We start from the raw sequence: 22300 nt of genomic DNA on the forward strand, positions 1-22300 counted from the left end.
GAGAGAGAGAGCAATAGAGAAAGAGAAGAGTCAGAGACATATAGAGGAGAAAGAAAAATTAGTGGCCATGGGAGAATGGCCTGGCTGTACGCGTCTGTCTGATTTGGCTGACACAGTGTGACAGGAAGCTGGCACTGGCTCTGCTCGACCCCCAATGAAGGTTAAAGTACATCTGACTAGCACTGGCACACCATGTCACTCTTTTAAAGGGCTCCCTCTCCCTAATGACCCTGGAACTGACAAGCACTAGAGAAGTGATAACAATATCACTTACAGCATATAATGATGACTCTCACCTATCCAGCTTCACCAGATCAGGGGTCCAAGGAGAGGCAGCGAGGACGATGTGTAATGGGACACTTACACAAGCGTTACAATGTATAATGGGACACTTATTATTATTCTGCTTACCTCTATGTGATCATCACTCTGAATGTATTGGTAGGCTATACAATCTGACTAGAGGTAAATTAAGCGATGCTGCATCTGACAACATCTGGTTGACACTATGGTTAACACTATTTACATACATTCAGAGTGGGAATGTATGATTTAACTCTATAGCCCTGGGCTTGATAAACTGTTCCTGTGTCTGATTAACTGATCTGAGAAAAAGCTACACAGTTTAGGCTTAAAAGCACTCACTACGTTTCCCGTCCCATCCAGGCCAATGGCTTCCCTCCCGTGGGATAGAGAGTACTTTGAATGTTATTTTTAGGTTTGGAAAAGCTCATCTGCTTTTCCCTAGGTGAGAGGCACAGCCCATCTGATTCCATCAAACAACATTTCCTGTTCCTGCGCCTCAGCCCAGCTGTCTAATGCCTGCTCTCTTTCTCTCTCTCTCTCTCTCTCTCTCTCTCTCTCTCTCTCTCTCTCTCTCTCTCTCTCTCTCAGTCTCTCTCACTCTCACACCCTCTCTCTCTCACTGTGTCTCTCTTTTGCTGTCTATCTCATGATGATGATGGTGTGCTGATGATAAAACTGATGAAGTTGACAGTTATCACAATTATGTTTAATATAGCCTATTGTAAAATTGTATACTTGTAGGTCCTATAATGGTGAACACTATTTTAAACCTGTTTTGTGTTTGACTCACATGAAAGAATACACATACCAGAGCTCCACATTAGTAGGGCACAGAGGGGTGTGTATGTCTGTCCATTGGTTTGAGGGGAAGTTCCAGTGAGAGATGTAAGAATGTACCACAAGAAGAACCTGAATTACTGGACTCCAAAGAGAAGAACACATTTATTTCACCTGGCCAAGTGATCTGCATTCCATTCCAAACCAGTAAAAGGCTGCGTTCACACAGGCAGCCCAATTCTGATCTTTATTTCATTAATTGGTATTTTGAGCAATCAGATCAGCTCTGAAAAAGAGCTGACGTGAAAAGATCTGATGTGATTAATGGAAGGCACTAACGCCGCCATGCTCGTTGGCGAAAGCCTATGGGGAATAAAAAAAATTTTTTGGGGGGGGGTTGGATAAATGCTAAAAATAAGGTCTGTCGTAAACACCTGCTTAGAAGATCTAATACATTTTGTTCAATGATATAATCTTCCTCAGCTTATGTCAATGTTTGTGAATTTTGAACCATTTATGTAATCTAAACAAGCACACAAAAGCTTCATAATTCATAAAGGTCATGTTAACTGACTGATGTTATCTCATACAACAAAATGTATAAGATATTCTAAGCCTCTGTTAATAACCTCAGACCTTATTTTCAGCGTTTATCGGATAAAACATCCTCCATTCAGGTTGCAAGGGTGTTGATTTCCCCCTTAACTAGCCTTAATGGTTAGCCCCCCCTCCCCCAGCCCCACCCCAAAAAAATGGAAAAATATGGGTACTATCTTAATAAAACACAATTTTCCTGACGTTGCACCCGCCGTTCAGCCAGGGTAAACACCAGACTGCTGAAACCTGATCGGTAGCATTAGCCACTCTAGCATGGTGGTGGGAAAATGTGTTTTATTAAGTAGGCCTATTCTTCATTTTATTGGGGGGGCGGCTCGTCATTAAGGCTAGTTAAGGAGAATATCGACGCCCTTGCAGCCTGAATGGAGGATGTTTTATGCATGAGCCGGACACGAGTGTATAGCTGGCTGCAAAGATTCCAGTTGGACGCAAACAATGCAAAAGGAATAATAGCGCCGGCTGGTTGGGCTAGTTAGTAGGATGGGGGGGTGGGTATTGTAGTAGGCTACAGTGCATTCGGAAAGTATTCAGAACCCTTGACTTCTTGCACGTTTTGTTACGTTACAGCCTTATTCTAAAATGGATTAAATCGTTCCCCCCTCATCAATCTACACATAATACACCTTAATGACAAAGCAAAAACAGGTTTTTAGCAAATTTATTTTAAAAAAAAGCAAAAATGAAATATGACATTTACATAATTATTCAGACCCTTTACTCTGTACTTTGTTGAAGCACCTTTGGCAGCGATTACAGTCTCTAGTCTTCTTGGGTATGGCACTACAAACTTGGCACACCTGTATATGGAGAGTTTCTCCCATTCTTCTCTGCAGATCCTCTCAAGCTCTGTCAGGCTGGATGGGGAGCGTCGCTACACAGCTATTTTCAGATCTCTGCAGAGATGTTCGATCGGGTTCAAGTCCGGGCTCTGGCTAGGCCACTCAAGGACATTCAGAGACTTTTTCTGAAGCCACTCCTACATTGTCTTAGCTGGTTGCTTAGGTTCATTGTCCTGTTGGAAGGTGAACCTTCGCCCCAGTCTGAGGTCTTGAGCACTCTGGAGCAGGTTTTCATCAAGGATCTATCTGTACTTTGCTCCGTTTATCTTTCCCTCGACCCTGCCATGTTTGATCCAGAAACGTGATGCTTGGCATTCAGGCCAAAGAGTTCAATCTTGGTTTCATCAGACAATATAATCTTGTTTCTCATGCTCAGAGTCCTTTAGGTGCCTTTTGGCAAATTCCAAGCGGGCTGTCATGTGCCTTTTACTGACGAGTGGCTTCCGTCTGGCCACTCTACCATAAAGGCCTGATTGGTGGAGTGCTGCAGAGATGGTTGTCCTTCTGGAATGTTCTCCCATCTCCACAGAGGAACTCTGGAGCTCTGTCAGAGTGACCATCGGGTTCTTGGTAACCTCCCTGACCAAGGCCCTTCACCCCCGATTGCTCAGTTTGGCTGGGCGGCCAGCTCTAGGAAGAGTCTTGTTGGTTCCAAACTATTTACATTTAAGAATGATGGAGGCCACTGTGTTCTTGGGGAACTTCAATGCTGCAGAAATGTTTTGGTACCCTTCCCCAGATCTGTGCCTCGACTCAATCCTGCCTCAGAGCTCTACAGACCATTCCTTCAACCTCATGGCTTGGTTTTTGCTCTGACATGCACTGTCAACTGTGGGACCTTATATAGACAGGTGTGTGCCTTTCCGAATCATGTCCAATCAAGTTGTAGAAACATCTCAAGGATGACCAATGGAAACAGGATGCACCTAAGCTAATGTCGAGTCTCATAGAAAAGTGTCTGAATACTTATGTAAATAAGGTATTTCTGTTTTACATTTCTAAAAACCTGTTTTTTCTTTGTCATTATGGGGTATTGTGTGTAGATTGATGCAGAAAAAATGTAACGTAAAAAATGTGGAAAAAAGGGAAGGGGTCTGAATACTTTCCGAGCATACACTGAACAAAAATAGAAACCGACATGTAAAGTGTTGGTTCCATGTTTCATGAGCTGAAATTAAAGATCACAGAAATTTTCCAAATGCACAAAAAGCTTATTTCTCTCAATTTTTGTAGACAAATTTGTTTACATTCCTGTTAGTGAGCATTTCTCCTTTGCCAAGACAATCCATCCACCTAACAGGAAGCTGATTAAACAGCATGATCATTACACAGGATCATTAACTTGTGCTGGGGACAATAAAAGGCCACTCTAAAATGTGCAGTTTTTTCACACAACACAATGCCACAGATGTCTCAAGTTTTGAGTGAGCACGCAATTGGTATGCTGACTGCAAGAATGTTCCAGAGAATTGAATGTTCATTTCTCTACCATAAGCTGCCTCCAACGTCGTTTTAGAGAATTTGTCAGTACATCCAACTGGCCTCACAACCACAGACCACATGTAACCACACAGCTCAGGACCTCGACATTCGACTTCTTCACCTGCGGGATCATCTGAGTGGGTGGGGGAGGCGTGCTGAGGAGTGTTTCTGTCTGCAATGAAGCCCTTTTGTGGGGAAAAACTCATTCTGATTGGTTGGCCCTGGCTGCCAAATGGGTGGGCCTTTTCCCTCAAAGGACCACCCATGGCTGCACCCCTGCCCAGTCATGTGAAAGCCATAGATTAGGGCCTAATAAATATATTTCAATTTACTAATTTCCTTATTTGAACTGTAACTAAGTAAAATCTTTGAAATTGTTGCATGTTGCGTTTACATTTTTGTTCAGTATATAAATAATTGGCCAAATAATATATGTCTATACAAATGCACGTATTAAAAATAAATACATTTACAAATGTATGTCAAGCATCAAAAATGCATTTAAAAATGCATAAATAATACATTACTTGGCCAAATTGTTATATTTAAAATACTGTATATCCTAAAATGCATCCACAATATATGTTTTCAATGTTGTTTTTTCGTTTGGGAGCATTAGGACCTTGTAATAGGTGTAGCCATGAGGTTATCCTCTGGACTCCGGAGGGAAACAGGACGCATGCGCTCATTTTACTATCAGCACATCCAGATCGCTACAGCTCGCAGAGTGGGACGAAATGTAACCAAACACACGACAACGTTGTACCTGTTTAAAGGAGCCGTTGTGGTGCCACCAACCAACTCACCTATTATTCAAAGTAAAACCTTCATCGCTTTGATCTTGAACGGGAAATATTTAAAGTGGTTTCATAAAAAAGGAACTGAGAAAGGGTTTGACAAGTGAAGACTGTACGTTTGTGGGACTCTGGCAGCGTTTACTCGGCAAAGATGCTATAAGAGGTTAACAAGATGAGAAAAACAATACCTGCAAATTAAGACCAGCTGCTCAAGACGTCTATAGAAGTGGTCCATCAGACGAGAATGGCTTGATTTTTTTGTGTGAACAATGGCCAGCTTTTGACAGCAGCACTCATGCTTCAGGGAAAGAAAAAGAAAGTTTGCTGCGTCTGATTTGGATATTGTATTCTGAGACTCGTTTTGTTGTCTATATTGTTATTAGTCGGCAAGACCACCTGTTTGGTTTGGCATATTCACCATGGCCAAAGTGATCCAAAAGAAGAATCACTGGACCACCAAAGTTAACGAGTGCGCGGTTCTCAAAGACGCTCTGGGTGACTTGAATGTGCCATTGCTGGGTGGTGCAGAGAACGGAGAGTTCGCCTACATCGGACAAGTTAACGAGGATATCGTTATTTACAAACATGGAAAATTAACAGAGGGGGAGTTGATATTGGAAGTAGAGAACCTATCGATCTCTGGATTGCCTCTGTATGATGTACAGACGGTGATAAATAATTGCAAGGGTCCCATCAGATTGAAAACAGTCAGACAAGGTAAGAGATGACACAGAAGCAGCAGCGTCTATAGCGCTTCATTCATCCATATGAAGTGATGTATTAAAAGTGGATGAGGCACACATAGGTTATCCAATAATTATGTCCTGATTCATTTTCAACTTTTCAGAATCCCATTTAAAGTTTTAGTTCTGTCAGATGTACATCCTCAAATGTATGACCCTGTTGTCCCCACCCACGAATGGACATGTAACAGATGTGTATATATTATTGTTATTTTTCACTGTACCCTGCGATTACATCTGCATCCCTGTGCATGTGACTAATAAACTCAATTATGTATCTATCATGTATGTATGTTGAAATGTCCCTTCCCCTGATAGCAACACCCACAAGCCTTGCTTTCAGCATTTTACTTTTATATGATTGGAGAGTTCAGATGTTGTGGGTCAAATAATATTTGGTTTGTAGACTACCCGTTAGGTCTGAGGCACTTACTGATCGTTGACTACATCCCAACCTCTCTGCTCATACCTCAGCAGTAAGATGACAACAGAATTCATTTGCATCATACTTCATTTGAAAGAGCTTTAACTTGATTGCTGACATGCAACACATTTTGAGACTATATCAACAATGGTCTAATGAAATTACTACCAAAATAGTTTTTGGGTGGAATTTTATAATATCAGCAGACAAACAGCAGCTCTGGCCAGTGGGAACCGTTCATGGCCAACTTGACTCAGCCTGGCCATGTAGTTTGACACTAAGCCAGTGTGACTGGAACCCAGTGTGTCTTGCAGGCTTGTAGGGATGCTCAGAGCCACAGAGATGGACTGCTACTCTGGGATCTGACTGATTTCAAAAGTTTGTCCAAAGAGAGAAAAAAAACACAGAAAGATAAATAAATAAAAAATAGCAAAACCATACTCTTTTTCCACTTCTATTTGCTCTATACATCCTGAGCACATATGCCTACTTTGTTGGAACAGATTAAGAGCCTGATGGGAAACCTGTACATTAGCATAGCAGTTTCATACCTCAAAATCCCAGTTCAACACATGGTTCTAGTTATGGTGAGTCTCCTCTGTCTATTCGGAAGACTTACAATCCTGCCATGTTCATAAATTACTTGAGACAATTATCAGGAATCTGGCCAATCAGCTCTCACTCCAGTCCCAGTGCTCCACCTGGCCCATTTCCAGATCCTGTCTGGAGGAAAGGAGGGGATGCCATGGCGTACACTCGCATGACCATATTCCGTTTCAGGTTTTAATAATTTACGTTGTCTGGGAATGTTCCTCCCTAATCAGGCTGAATTGGGAAAATATTTTTGTCAAAAGGGCCATCTAGCCCATATTCAGTTTGTTCAAAGCGTCTGTCATTTTCACACAGTTTACGGAATGAAAAGACAAAAGACTGCTGATCAGGCTATTGTCCAACAGGTCGTGAAGGTTTTTGCATCATCACTTGAGATCAGGGGACAGACCGGGCATAGCATGTTTGAGTGCTGATTGAGGCATTTTAGTAACAACCAGCAGTTTCTGTGTGCTACTGTTGTGGGAGTGATTACAGTACACACACATGACACTGAGCTGCCGCTGTGTACAACCTGCCATTATGTGGCCATGCTGCTGTATTGACACAGTCAGTAGTTCAGAGAAAATCATTAACTTGATTATGTAATTGGTCAACGTTTCGAAATGCATTCCCACACTCTATACAGTGTATATTTTACAGGACTCCCGCTGTATATCACAAAGAGAGATGTCTTTGATTGACTTTTCCTATGTAATAATTTGTCTGAGGCAGTGAGGTATCCAGTCTGAACACTAAACTGTATTTGAGGGAAATAGGTTGCCGATTAGATTATTATTATTATTATGTCCAAGGTTATGATAAAAATGAGTTGTATGTGCAGGTGGCTCTACTCTGGTCTACATATGACACAGTTATCAACATTTCCTGTACACCCCCCGACTTCCCATGAACACATACACGCACAGGCTAGCATGGGAGTGGATTACTGTGCCAAGGCTCCCAGAGTGAATGCATGCATGTGTTATTGAGCATGTCCTTGTGTGTGTTTGCTGTATGATCAGTGTGTGGCGCTCCATGGGGCTTGGGCTGGGCAGACCAGGCAAACATGACCATGCAGCATGAAAAACGGGCTCAGGGGTCAGGAAGGGGTCAGGAAGGAGGTATCTAGTGTCTGGATCATGTCAGAGCACAGCACAGTGCAGGGTAACTCCATGTGATGCTGTTTAATCACTACGCTGGGCTGGCTGACCCAGTCTCAGACACCCAGACTTAGCTTGCAGTCAGTCAGTCAGTCAGTGGGCTATACAGCCTGTGATCAGTCAGAAGGAAAGGCAAAGCTAAACTCAGTTAATTTACATTGAAGCTTTTTAAGCTTCATCAACATGATGGGTGGCTTGCCTGATGAACGAAGCTGGCTCAGCAGATTTGAACTCGGTTGTAAATCCAGAAGGCAGAAGTTTTCCTTTTTAAAATGTGATGTGAGTATAGCTAGCTGATCCTGTGGTTTAGATTTATAGCAGTGAATTAACTGTAGGTGGTAGGTGGAGAATGTCTTTGCATGTGGAAGCGTCTAGTAGTGGAGTGAATGGTCCGTGAAATGCTATTGTCTAGGGATGGGTATCGTTAAGATTTTAACGGTATTTCTACTCTTACCGATACTGCTTATCAATCCGGTACTTTAACGGTATTCTTATCGATTATTTTTGTTATTTTTTTACGAAAGAAAATGAAACAAATTAGAACAGAATTAACATTGCTTTATTTTCTGAAATGTAAAATAAATAAATAAACAATTATTTACAGCAAAAAAACAGCAATGTTTTGAACAAATCACTATTATAGACTATAATGTTGTGGTGATGGAAATGTAAAACAAATGAAATAAACTATTTTCCTGCAAAAGAATATACAGTGGTATAGAGCAACACAAGTGGGGCATGCAGGTATTTAACAGTTCTTAGCAGTTCTTCTGGATAAAGATCAACATTTTTAGTTTACCTTTATTTAATTAGGCAAGTCAGCGAAGAACAAATTCTTATTTTCAACGACGGCCTAGGAACAAATTCTTATTTTCAATGACGGCCTAGGAACAGTGGGCTAACTGCCTTGTTCAGGGGCAAAACAACAGATTTTACCTTGTCAGTTCAGGGATTCGATCTTGCAACCTTTCGGTTACAAGTCCAATGCTCTAACCACTAGGCTACCTGCCACCCCAGCATATTTGCCTTCTCTGGCAGAAGTCGGGACCTCTCCTGGCTTATTGTGTTCCCTGCAGTCGAAAATACCCTCTCGCTAGGGGTGGAGGCTTGAGCACAGAGGTAGCTTTTTGCAATGTTTGTGAGGAGGGGCAGAGTAGCTCTCTTCTCCCACCACCACATCACAGGATCTTCAGCCATGGGGATAGGAGGCAGGCCTTTGTAGAGCTCGACCTCTAGGTCAACACGCTCGCTGATGGTGAGGGATGAGGTGTCCTGTTGGATCGTCAACCTCAACTCCTGCTCTGAGAACATTTCCTCCAAGGCACTCCTTGTTTTGTTCAATGGAGGGACTGTCTCCTCCATTTCCTCTCCTTCAGACTCCTCCTCCTGTTGCTGGTGCTCTGTGTCTGTCTGCTCCGGCTCCTCTGACAGCCCTGGTGTTGCTCCTGTCACATTGGGCTCAACAGTTGCCTTCCTCAGCCTGTCCCAGGTGGTGTCACTCACCGGCCTCCCTTTAAATCTGGGGTCCATTGCTGTGGCCTCATGCAGGAAGGCTTGAATGTCCTCATCCTGATAACGCTCGGAGAGGTCCTCCCACTCCTTCTCTTTGATGGTTGCCACAAATGTTGTATCTTCATGCTTCACAGTGAAGTGCTCTTCCAGTTTGTGGAGGATGGGTATGATCTGTCCATAGGTGGCATTCTTTTCACATGACACACACAGTGTGGATGTATAGAGGATTCTCATGAGCTGGACAAACTCCTCAGCCTTATTGAAGTTCTCGTCCTTCAGATGGTCCAGGTTGCTTTTCGCAGTCGTGGGTCCAAGGCTGCTGCTTGGATCGCTGGATACTGCTCCATGAATCTCTATCATTAGATAGAGAGAGTTCCATCTGGTCTTCACATCAAGGATGAGTGAGTGTTGCGGAAGGCCTGAAACAAACAAAAAAAACATACATTTAATTACCGCACACTTGAATATTGAATTAAATTGTTAAATATGGGGATTTCAAAATAATATTTTAATAGATTGAACTGGCTTCTTACCAAGGAGCTGCTGCTTTTCCTTTAAGACTGTTTTGGACATCGAGGATCTCTTGAACCACACGACCACTGCTCTGATTCTGGCATTTGGTAGGTTTTCTGCTCTGCCAGATTCAATGTGTGTGCGAAGCATCCTATTTTTAGGATGTGCAGTCACTTGCAACATCCATATTGCCAGCATTATCAACAGTCACAGCTACAATCTTGCTCGGCTCTATCTCAAACTCTTCCAGAATGTCTGAGATCTCCTCTGCCACTACTTTGCCAGTTTGTGATTTGTACACTGCCCTGGTGTGGAGCATATTCTGTTTTGGCTTGTTTACTGCACTGTAACAGTGAGATGGTGGTCCTGACAGAGGCAGGTCCACCCGTCTGATGGGATGGCCAGCTTTGCCACGTCCTTTAGCTCAGTGATCACATTGGCCTTTTCTACACCATACCAGGTAGGAATGAATGTGTCATTGAGGTAACTCCTAGAGGGAGGGGTATATTTGGGGTTGAGTGCTTTGCTCATCTCCCTACAGTAAAAAAAGATAATTCAACACATGAAAACTGTCATTATTGAATTATTGTATTGTGGGGTGATGGGACTAACATACAACCCTTTTATACTACTATATCTTAAACATGAATACAACTCAATATATACTGACAGACTGTTACCTAAAGCCCTTGGACTTCACAGGTGCAAAGGGGTGTAGGCCTTTCACTATGAACTTGGTCATGACTAGGTGTCACTCATTCACTCTCTCCTCAGTCATCCTCCCACTAGCTGCCAGCGTGAAGGGGCTTTGGGCTGGTCTTTGGCTTGGACCAGCGGTATTAGAGGGAGGAGTGGGTTGGTTCATTGTAGCTGCAACTTCAACAAAAATTGTGCAAAATCTTTAAATGGGTGATTGCATTTCTGAACGCACCCACAGCTAAACAATCAGCTGGCTAATGGTTCCTTTTGATCATGAACCCATGTTCTCATAATTGAGTTAACTCTGTGTGTGGGCTCCAGGCTGCTAGCATGCATACCTAACGTAGACCAGACAACGACAAATGAACTACGAGCTAGGCAGTCGAAAACGGCATTTCTCTGCCTGTACATTATGCACTTTCCATAGATGTTTGGACAGATTGCTCGTGTTTCCGCCCTTACAAGCAAAAGTCTTGTTGCACTTGTGGCAATGAGCATTTTCAGCATCGACTCTGAAGTGTAACCACACTTTTGAATGTTTAGTTCTCTCCACCATCGTCACTAATTAAGAGGTGTGTGTGTGTGTCTCTTCTGCATTGGGAATAGTGAAAATGCATCATAGACGAATGTCTTCATCTTATTGCAAGTTAGAAACGGTTGGTGAGATAAAATGTGCAAGATAACGTTTATGTAGCAATAATAAATAGGAAATGTATTTTCTTAATTTCTCCAGTACCGAAAGCAGAACCGATAACATCGGAGCTTATCGATAGTACTGTCTTTCATAATTTAGCCCCAGGGCCTGTTTAATACCGGGTTTCGGTACCCACCCCTACTGTTGTCTCTACAAATGCACCACCGACCCTCATTAATCCACTAAATGGAACACACTCTTTCTCCTGTCTCTCTCAAGTTGCTGGTTGTCCTTTTCTCCTACTGATTAGCTCAACTGGAGCCTCTTATGTTGAATGTGAATGGCTACCCTGGAGGTTGTCCTCCTTACACACCCTGGCTGTCAGACTGAGAGAAGGGCTTGTTAATTTTCCCTGCAGACTGTAGTGGATGGCAGTGGGCTCCGGCCCTGGCCCTGTGGTTCTCAGGGCGCTGAGGAGGTTCCATTTATCCAGGTACTGCTGGCCTTGGCGGAATGCAGAAATGTCAATGATCAGGGCCAAGGAGTGTATTCAGCTCAGACTTGTATTCAGCTCAGTTTCTGTATGATTCATTGTGGGTGTATGAGTGTAGGCCTATAACAAAGTGTGCCGTAGTCAACATATACTTGGGTTTCTATGGCGATTGTTCTCATTCATCAATGATCCAGGTTAGTTACCAAGGAAGTGGGAAAACAGTGAATGGGCTCTCAGCTGTTCTCCAGACTCTTTCTGCCTGCCTGGATGGAACGTATTGTGAATGGGCTCTCAACTGTGCTCCAGACTCTCTTAGCCTGAGTGATGGAATGTATTGTGAATGGGCTCTCAGCGGTGCTTCAGACTCTTTCTGCCTGCCTGGATGGAACGTATTGTGAATGGGCTCTCAGCGGTGCTCCAGACTCTTTCTGCTTGCCTGGATGGAACGTATTGTGAATGGGCTCTCAGCGGTGCTCCAGACTCTGCCTGCCTGGATGGAACATATTGTGAATGGGCTCTCAGCGGTGCTCCAGACTCTTTCTGCTTGCCTGGATGGAACGTATTGTGCCCTTGAGAACCATTTAGATCCATTCTAATTCTGAACACATGATGTTGAGAACTCCTGTCAACAGCCTCTTTGTCACCATGGTCATTCCTTATGGAGGATACAGACGATGGCATTCCTCCTATCCTCATCCCCTTTCCTCTTTATTTCCTGTCTGAAGACAAAGTCACACACTTCTTGTTGAGCGGCTGAGATTTAGATTTTGAGCTCTGAGATATTATTCCCAGTTCTTCTTAGCTTCTCTTCTCTTCACCACATCCCAGGCATAGGATCACTTGACAAATCTACTCATAAGGCCTCTGCTTATTCCCACATTGTCAATGTGGCTGTCATATCAGCATAATCCTATATCTGGGAGGTATTTCACAGTCACAGTCGTTTGCAGTTCCACATTGTATATGGTGTCTAATGGCTGAGGAGTTTGGGTGTGAGCTTACTGTGAAGCCTTTGACCTCTATGGTATATTTGATTAAATCTGTCCACTGAGCAGTGACATCAGAAGGGACTTGTATTCCATAGTCATTCTACAATCGCACACAATGTTCGTCAGACAGTTCATTTGACCATACTAAAGTTGTGTTCTTCACATCCAACGCATGCAGAAATCTGATAATGTTCATGCCTAGAGCCGAGCGGAGCAGAGGGTGACGCATGCTGACATGGTAAAGACCTCTGTCAGTTCTGCTTTTGTTTACGCTTATGAGATGCAGCAACAGCATCTCTCCAACAGGCATACTGTTACCAGGAAGTCAACTGAGGTAGATGTTAATAGTCTTGACTAGAGAACGATATCCAGCCGTTATTGGCCTTGTGTAGTCTATCGGCTATTGGGCCTTCTCTCTACATAGCAAAGCTGCTCCTATGCCAGCCGCCACTCAGCCACCACTCATAACATGATGCTAAGATATTAGATAGGAGCTAATAACCGATGTAGCTAGCTAATGTTGTTTTTTTGAACATGCACCATTTTCGGCAACAAGCCATCTGAGGCTAAATAAAGGTTGGCAATAGGTTTAGCAACCTAAGAATCTTCCTGCAAGTTTATGGACCAAGAAAGCTGTAGATCAGGGCGGGCGGGCGTGCGTGCGTGTGCGTTCTCACTTCTCAAACTATGGGCAGATTTCAGTCATTCAGACAAAATGTGCATCATCGTTTAATCTTTTTTCCTACCCTCGCTCTCCTTGTTAGATATTATGCACATTTATGGCTTGGTAGCACATGTCATCGACATTGAGCTAGTTCTCATAGTAGCAGTAAACGGCTCCAAGTGACATGAGCGATGCAGAGAGATGTGAAAGGGAGCGAGTTACAGCCTCGCTCTATTCACTCGTAGTACTAGGATCAAGTTACAACCCGCCCATTTCTTGACAGATAGCTGAACTAGCCAATTGAGTTGTTTTGAATTTCATCCTGGCAGCTGAGTTGTTCAGAGATGAGTCCTGACAGCAGAAAAAAACTATGTTTACCCGATCACAGAAAAAATACTTGTTTCATAAGCATCCTTGATCACAAATAATTTTACTTTGGACCCAATTTGCATTGAATAGATATTATTTTATGATGACCTTCCATACAGGTGTGACATGCTGGAGTGATGCTTCTATGCAAATGTTGATCAGTAAGCTAATATAAGTCCCAAATGGAAGGAAAACAGATTGTTATCTGTAGCACCATAGATTCCACTGATCAGCCAAAATAAGCTCAATCACTCAATGCACACGCTCCTATTGAATGTGCATTCAACCATATTGTGAGTAGGCCTATGCCATCTTAATTTACAGTTTATCAAGAGATTTACCAATCAAATACAAGTATTACCATTATGTTATGTAGTTGTATTGTTTTTATTATTTAGATTGATGCATTAATCCATACATGGCTGTCTCTGGGAAATTTAGTCATCCAAATTTTCAAATGTAATGATATTGAATATCGGCCTAAAATGTCAGCCATCGGCCTCCTTTCCCTCCAAAAATCAGTATCGGCATCAGCCCTGCATTCAGTTGTGCAACTGACTAGGTATCCCCTTTCCTTAAAAAATCCATATCGGTCATTCTCTAGTCCTGGCAGCATGGACGTCAGCAATGAGTACGTTTACATGCACAGTAATAATTTGATATTAAACTGATTATGGCAGTAGGCAGATTATGCAATAGTCATATAAACACCTTAATCTGTTTATCTTAATCGGCGTAAAATCAATCATGCATTGGCACAAATCGCTGCGTAAACCATGCGTTTGATCATTTCAATGCAAGGTGTGAGATTTTTCAGTATGAAAGTTTGCTTGACAGTGTGGGTAAATGTACGCACAGCCATGACCATACGTGTGCACAGTGCCAAGTGGTGGAATAAGAGAACTGTTTTTTGCGCAAAGAATAGGGAAATTCACTTAATGTACAAAACACCTTTCTTTGACAGACTGACCAGGTGAAAGCTGTGATCCCTTATTGATGGCACCTGTTAAATCAACTTCAATCAGAGTAGATGAAGGGGGAGGAGACAGCTAAAATAATCATTTTGAAGGCTTTAAGAGACAGTTGAGACATGAATTGTGTACAGTGCTTTTGGAACGTATTCAGACCAAGACTTGTTCCACATTTTGTTAGCTTACAGACTTATTCTGAAATGGATTAAATCGTTTTTTTCCCTCAGCAGTCTACACACAGTAACCCATAATGACAAAGCAAAAACAGGTATTCAGTATTCAGACCCTTGACTCAGTACTTTGTCGAAGCAGCTTTGGCAGCGATTAAAGCCTTGAGTTTTCTTGGGTATGACGCTACAAGCTTGGCACACCTGTATTTGGGAAGTTTCTCCCATTCTTCTCAAGCTCTGTCAGGTTGGATGGGGAGCGTTGCTGCAGGTCTCTCCATAGATGTTAGATCGGTTTAAGTCCGGGCTCTGGCTGGGCCACTCAAGGACATTTAGAGACTTGTCCCGAAGCCACTCCAGCGTTGTCTTTGCTGTGTGGTTAGGGTCGTTGTCCTGTTGGAAGGTGAACCTTCGCCCCAGTCTGAGGTCATGAGCACTCTCACCTTTTTGTTTTCTTTACCTTTAATTACGCTTAGACCAGCCCAACGCTCTGGCGTCTGATTACACAAATCTCATTAGATTCCACTTGTCGCCCTCCCATCTCTCTCTCACACACACACACACACACACACACACACACACACACACACACGTTTCTTGGGGATTTGAGGACTGTCCTGATTTAAGAGGATTATATAGACATGGTTGTGTTTTCCACAATAGCCAGCAGTCTGCACACCCTCTGGGGTCCTGTGTTTGTGTGTTTGGTCTGGCATGGGACACACACCAGAGGAATCACCTGGGCACTGGACGGGACGGGGGTTGACAAAAGGAAACCGATCGAATGCAAACGTGTTTTACAGAAGAAGTGGAAGGTAATTCCACAATAACGGAATTACGCTGAGACTCCGATTTTTCACTTTAAAATGTATGCCAAACAAAAAACATTGATTCCGAAGTTTAACAAACCATACAACTCTATGCACAAGGACTACTTTTAACAAGTTCCACTGATAATTTTACAAAAAAACATTTACTGGAAAAACTATACAGATATAAAGTTTGATAACAGAATTATGGTGAAATCTCCATCAGTTTATTCTCTTACCAAACGTTATATCTGCACAGTTCTTCCTGTAAGTGTGTTTTGGAGAATGTTCAGTGTAAATTGTAAAAAGTAGTGTGTGCATAGAGTTGTATGGCTTGTTAAACTTTTAAATCAATGAATTGTATGTGGTATTCATTTTAAAGTGAAAAATCTGAGTCTCTGCATAATTCATTTGACTAGGAAATGTTTTGATCATTAATATGTTTATCAAAATCAAGTATTAGCACACTCTCAGAGCATATTTAACATTTACTCGCCACCCAAATGTAATTCAATAATAATCCTCAAGTATATTGATGCACACGTGCATCAATCTCCAAAATCCATCAGTTTAAGCTAGAGATCTTTTTTTGCGTTGGCAGCGTCTCAATCCGCTGCATCCGCCTATGTCGGCCTTCCGTATCTGCGGTGGAAGGTGGCCGAGCTACAGCGTGTTTGTCAGACCATGAGACATCCCGAAAATCTTCTCTCAAACGTCTGTGGTGTACAAACTATTATGACCACTCTATGGAAAGGGGGAAACTCTCATGAACACGATGGTGTTCTCCTTTTGCTCTACAACTCCCAGTGTCACAGGACTCTGTCTAAATTTAACCCATACTAACGATGGAGGTAGTTTTAGGCCCAAGAAACAAGGGGTTAAATATGTGCAAAAAAATAAATTTTGACTACACACACTGGTGTTGTACTGGTGGACCCCTGTAGACACACACTGGTCTGCTCTTTAACATAATCACCATGGTACCCTGTAGCTCATTGGCGCAATGCTCAGTTTGAGTGGGACTATGTTTCAAGCAGACCACCATAGTCCCTGTGCCCAAGAATGCCAATGTAACCTGTCTACATGACTATCACTCTGTAGCACTCACGTCTGTAGCCATGAAATGCTTTGAAAGGCTGGTCATGGCTCACATCAACACCATCATCCCAGAAACCCTAGACCCATTCCAGTTTGCATACCACCCCAACAGATCCACAGATGATGCAATCTCTATTGCACTCCACACTGCCCTTTCCCACCTGGACAAAAGGAACACCTATGTGAGAATGCTGTTCATTGAGTACACCTCAGTGTTCAACACCATAATGCCCTCCAAGTAATCACAAAGCTAAGGACACTGGGACTGAACACCTCCTTCTGCAACTGAATCATGGATTTCCTGACTGACAGGCCCCAGGTGGTGAGGGTAGGCAACGCAGGGGACCCCTCAGGGGTGCCTGCTTAATCCCATCCTGTATTCCCTGTTCACCCACGACTGCGTGGCCGCGTACGACTCCAACACCGTCATTAAGTTTGCCGACAACACAATGGTGGTAGGCCTGATCACCGACGACGATGAGAAAACCTATAGGGTGGAGGTCAGAGACCTGGCATCCAGGACCTCTATACCAGGCGGTGTCAGGTCCCTAAAAATCCAGCCACCTAAGTAATAAATTGTTCTCTCTGCTACCACACGGCAAGCGATACCGGAGCGCCAAGTCTGGGACCGAAAGGTTACTGAACAGCTTCTACCTCCAATCCATAAGATTGCTGAACAGTTAATCAAATGGTTACCCAGACTTTGCATTGACCCCGCTTTTTGTTTTGCACTGACTTTCATACGCTGTCTCTATGCACACTCACTGGACTCACACACACATACTACACTGAGACACACACACACACACACACACACACACTGCATACGCTCACACACTCAAAACACACACATGCATATTGATGTCACAGACACTCTAACACATAGACACACACTATCACACTATCTATCCTGATTGCCTAGTCACTTTTACCGCTAACTACATGTACATATTACCTCAACTGTCTCGCACTCCTGCACATTGACTCGGTACCGGTACTCCTTGTATATAGCCTCGTTACGGTGCTTTTGTTGTTACTATTTTTGTTTTTCTTTAGCAATTTTTTTCTTACTTTTTCACTCTGCATTGTTGGGAAAAGGCTTGTAAGTAAGCATTTCACGGGAAACCTGTTGTATTCGGTGCATGTGACCAATACAATTTGATTTGTGTGTGTCTGTCTGTGTGTGCATGCTGTTCACGGTCCTCCCAACGGCAGCAATCTGGGTCTACTTTTTAGAAAGCCGTGTTCTTCTGTCCTGTCTAGCATGGCCAGATAGTTAGCAGCAGCTCAGATAGTGCTGTGATCTGATTGGCAGTGATGATGGACGTCTGCTTCCGTGACGAATCCCGATAGGAGTGGAGGAACGGTGCAGATGCCATGGGTCAGGGCTGAAGGCGTCCCCGATGTGACATGTGCTGTTCACTCTGTCCCTTTCAATCAATTGCTCTTCTCCTCCCTCAGCCAGACACGCCAGGAAAACAGCTCCCCTGCCAGTGTCCCCACACACACCAGCCACCTCCTTTCTAAGGGAATATTTGGTGCCTTTGGCTATGAATGTTTTTCTCAAGGTTCTTTTCCCACTTCCTACAAAAACATATACAATTAGGTGAAACATTGCCTTACTTGTAGTCTCTCTGCTGTGCTCTCTAAGAGAGCAATAGCCCTCTCCCTCCCTCACAGTACAGAACCTCACCCTACACATACCCCTACGGACCCCTACACACACCCCTTTTAAAAGCCCTATGGAAACAATGATGTTATGACCATGACAGGAGTTCACATTCGCATGCATTTATTTGTGTTCTTAGTTTCTCCCTGACTAACCAGCAGAGAGACTGACAAGCTGAATTTAACAAACTGTGTGAAGCTGAGGCTTGTGACCAATCGCACGCTATTCTGAACGCTTTAATGTGGGGATTTGTTTTTAGCTATGTGTTAGTTAAAATGATCATGCACAGAGTGGCGATCTGTTGGCTTGCTCTGGAATTCCATCATCACTTAAACATTTGCCACACTGCCACTCCTATCGCAGGCCTCTCTTTGAGTGTTCAAATCCACTCACACGCGCGCACACAGACCCACACACATACGCACATACACACACAGCGCTACTCATTATCTCTATCACTCTGCAGTGGAAGGCTTTATTTGTGTATGGGAGGAGGAGATCTGGAGTTGCCTGCTCAGAACATGGCTGTATTTCTCTCCCTGCAGGTTTCAGCTGTCTGTTATCCAAAGGTTTTAACAGGGACTGTAAAATGTTGTCTTTAGTTTTGGTTTTGCTTCTCATAGTGTGGATTAGTGATGACACTACTACTATACTGTGTCTGCTAACAGTGATTGTGATGGAGAAGGCATCCCAAACTGATTCTCCACATCTTTGGGTTGTCCGTCTCAATTAACTTTCAGTTTGATAAACTCCCCAGCTGAGGCTTAAAAAAAAACCAGATTTTTTTAAAAAAGATTAACAAACCATACAACTCTATGCACAAGGACTACTTAAAAAAAAAAAGGATAATTTTACAAAATCACATTTACTGGAGGAACTGTCTAGGTGCAAAGTTAGTTAACAGAATTTTTGTTACCTCAGTTTGTGTCCATGTTTTCCAAGAACTCCCGTTGAATCTTAATTCAGAGTAGATATTTAACAATGTCTGCAGAAAGAATTGGGTGTCTATGACATGACGCATTGAAATAACCAAAATCTGTTTTGGTTATTTGCATACTACAGTAAGTGAAGTGGATTTACACCTGGTAACGCAGTTGTGGTAATGGAATTTCATCATGGGTCCTTGATCTGTACTACATAGAAATGCATAATTATGAATGTCATTCCCTTAATGGTGATGTATCCTAAATAGGTACACAGAGTACTGCGCGGTACAGAACAGTAGAGTTCAGTAGAGTATGGTACAGTAAAGCAGTGGTTCCCAAACTGTGGGGCCCGCAGGGGGTCTCCCTCGCCCCACCCAAAAAAACAAACACACACACATGCTGAGCAATTGTTGGCTGCTTTTCCTTCACGCTGCAGTCCAACTCATCCCAAATCATCTCAATTTAGTTGAGGTCGGGTGATTGTCGAGGTCAAGTCATCTGATGCAGCACTCCATCACTCTCCTTCTTGGTCAAATAGCCCTTATATGCTGTCCACACCGTTGCAAAATAAATTTAAACATGTTATTCGATTATTGCACCCACACTGCTCGCGTGCACCAACGAGTCTTCGTTGCCAAGCGCTAGCTAAAATAGAAGTCAGTTTCTTTTTGTGATGCTGAACGCGGTGCAAGTCCTGCCTCTCCCATCTCCTCATTGGTTTATAGAAGCAGAGATCCACTCACTCCATGTGGGTGATTGAAAGATGAACTGAATTTGGTCGGTCGTCATGGTAACTATGCACGTTAGATGCCAATCGCCATATAAAGTCCAAAGAAGAAAAAGCCTGGAAGGAGGAGAGATGACTAGAAACGATTCGGTTGACCGTTTTATGTGTGGATGAATTGCCGGAGTAGAGGACCTTGTGCATTTCAGGTAAAATAACAACTCCACGTTTATATCCCAGGACAAATTAGCTAGCAACAGCAAGCTAGCTAAATAGGACACATTAGCTAGCAACTGCAAGCTAGTTAGCTAAATTGCCATAAATGTTTAATGCTTTTCGACCTGTCCCCAAATGAATATAATTGGTTCAGAGTTTGTTTTGATATTTGAACCTACGTGTCATGATCGCGTTTGGTGTGGGGGAACAAAATCAATTTGCGCACGAAGGGGCACGCTCAAGGCCGGTTTGGGTATGGTGTTACAAAGCCTGGAGGTGTGTTGGGTCATTGTCCTGTTGAAAACAAATGATAGTCCCACTAAGCTCAAACCAGATGGGATGGTGTATCGCTGCAGAATGCTATGGTAGCCATGCTGGTTAAGTGTGCCTTGAATTCTAAATAAATCACTGACAGTGTCACCAGCAAAGCACCCCCACACCATTACACCTCCTCCTCCTTGCTTTATGGTGGGAACCACACATGCAGAGATCATCCATTAACCTACTCTGTGTCTCACAAAGACACGGCAGTTGGAACCAAAAATCTAAAATTTGGACTCATCAGACCAAAGGACAGATTTCCACCGGTCTAATGTCCATTGCTCGTGTTTCTTGGCCCAAGCAAGTCTTCTTCTTATTGGTGTTCTTTAGTAGTGGTTTCTTTGCAGCAATTCAACCACGAAGGCCTGATTCACGCAGTCTCCTCTGAACAGTTGATGTTGAGAAGTGTCTCTTATTTGAACTTTGTGAAGCATTTATTTAGGCTGCAATTTCTGAAGCTGGTAACTCTAATGAACTTATCCTCTGCAGCGGTCCTCATGAGAGCCAGTTTCATCATAGCGCTTGATGACTTTTGCGACTGCACTCGAAGAAACTTTCAAATTTCTTGAAATTTTCCAGATTGACTGATCTTCATGTCTTAAAGTAATGATGGAATGTCATTTCTCTTTGCTTATTTGCACTTTTCTTTCCATAATATGGACTTGGTATTTTCTCTATACCAAAGCTGTCATCAACGCAAAGGGTGGCTACTTTGAAGAATCCAAAAGCTCAAATATATTTTGATTTGTTTAACACTTTTTGGGTTACTACATGATTCTATGTGTTATTTCATAGTTTTGATGTCTTCACTATTATTCTACAATGTAGAAAATAGTAAAAATAAAGACAAACCCTTGAATGAGTAGGTATGTCCATTTTTGAGTGTTACTGTATTTCTAATACCTTTTTAAGCCTTTTTCTGTTTTCTAAGACCCATATTCCATCTGTTTGACCAGAAATAAAAGACTTTGCTTTTTCCAAATTTTTAGGATGGAAAATGTTTGAAAAATGTATACATGCCCTAATATAAAAAATAGACTCTTTTAGCTTTCATTTGACACTAAATTTGTAATGCTCCTATGAACTTCACATGTTTGTGCTCTTGGGTCCTTTTACATGGACATGCATTGAGTAGCCCACATTTTTACCCCCCCCCCCCGAAAATGTTAGTTGTTTTTTTCTTGACAAAACTTTCTTCCAATAGCTTACCAGCCCCTTCCCATCCCTAAGCTCTGAGCAGATACGGTGCAAGCGCTCTACATCTGTAAGGAGCGCTCTACATCTGTAAGGAGCGCTCTACATCTGTAAGGAGCGCTCTACATCTGTAAGGAGCGCTCTACATCTGTAAGGAGCGCTCTACATCTGTAAGGAGCGCTCTACATCTGTAAGGAGCGCTCTACATCTGTAAGGAGCGCTCTGCTAGTAGTTCCCACATTTGACATTTGTTTAGACTGATACTGAAGCGTTCACTGATTGTTAAACGTCATAGAATCTAGATGTCCGGGTCTAGAATTGGATCTCTTAGCCAAGCGCATCATCTGAGCAGCGATGTCTAGGATCAGCAAGCTTTTTCATATGGACCTCTCTCTCTCTCGAATGAAGTCCCCACAATGCACCTACGCAACAGGTGACCGCTCCTATACCTGTGATATATTGCCCCAATTTGTGTAATACTACATAGAAAATAGGCTCTCTGATATGCTGAAGAGTCATTGGTAATAAGAGGGAGATTGCTAGTGAATCCAGGCGGACGGTACTCCCTGTACGGTACTCCCTGTCCTCAGGCTGC

The 22300-nt window shown here is 42.9% G+C and overlaps 1 protein-coding gene across 8 annotated transcripts in view; it reads left to right on the plus strand.

Moving 5' to 3' along the window:
* Positions 1-4715: 4715 nt before the first annotated feature.
* The window catches only part of magi1b (membrane associated guanylate kinase, WW and PDZ domain containing 1b), a 175496-nt gene continuing 157911 nt past the window's right edge, over positions 4716-22300 (plus strand). For all 8 annotated transcript variants that reach the window (XM_029774960.1, XM_029774964.1, XM_029774962.1 and 5 more), the window contains exon 1: positions 4716-5536. In XM_029774960.1, the coding sequence (XP_029630820.1) occupies positions 5239-5536 (298 nt within the window). In that variant the 5' untranslated portion in view covers positions 4716-5238. The remainder of the gene's footprint in view (positions 5537-22300) is intronic.

The sequence above is a fragment of the Salmo trutta genome, chromosome 14 (assembly GCF_901001165.1).
Source record: "Salmo trutta chromosome 14, fSalTru1.1, whole genome shotgun sequence".
NCBI classification, from domain to species: Eukaryota; Metazoa; Chordata; class Actinopteri; order Salmoniformes; family Salmonidae; genus Salmo; species Salmo trutta.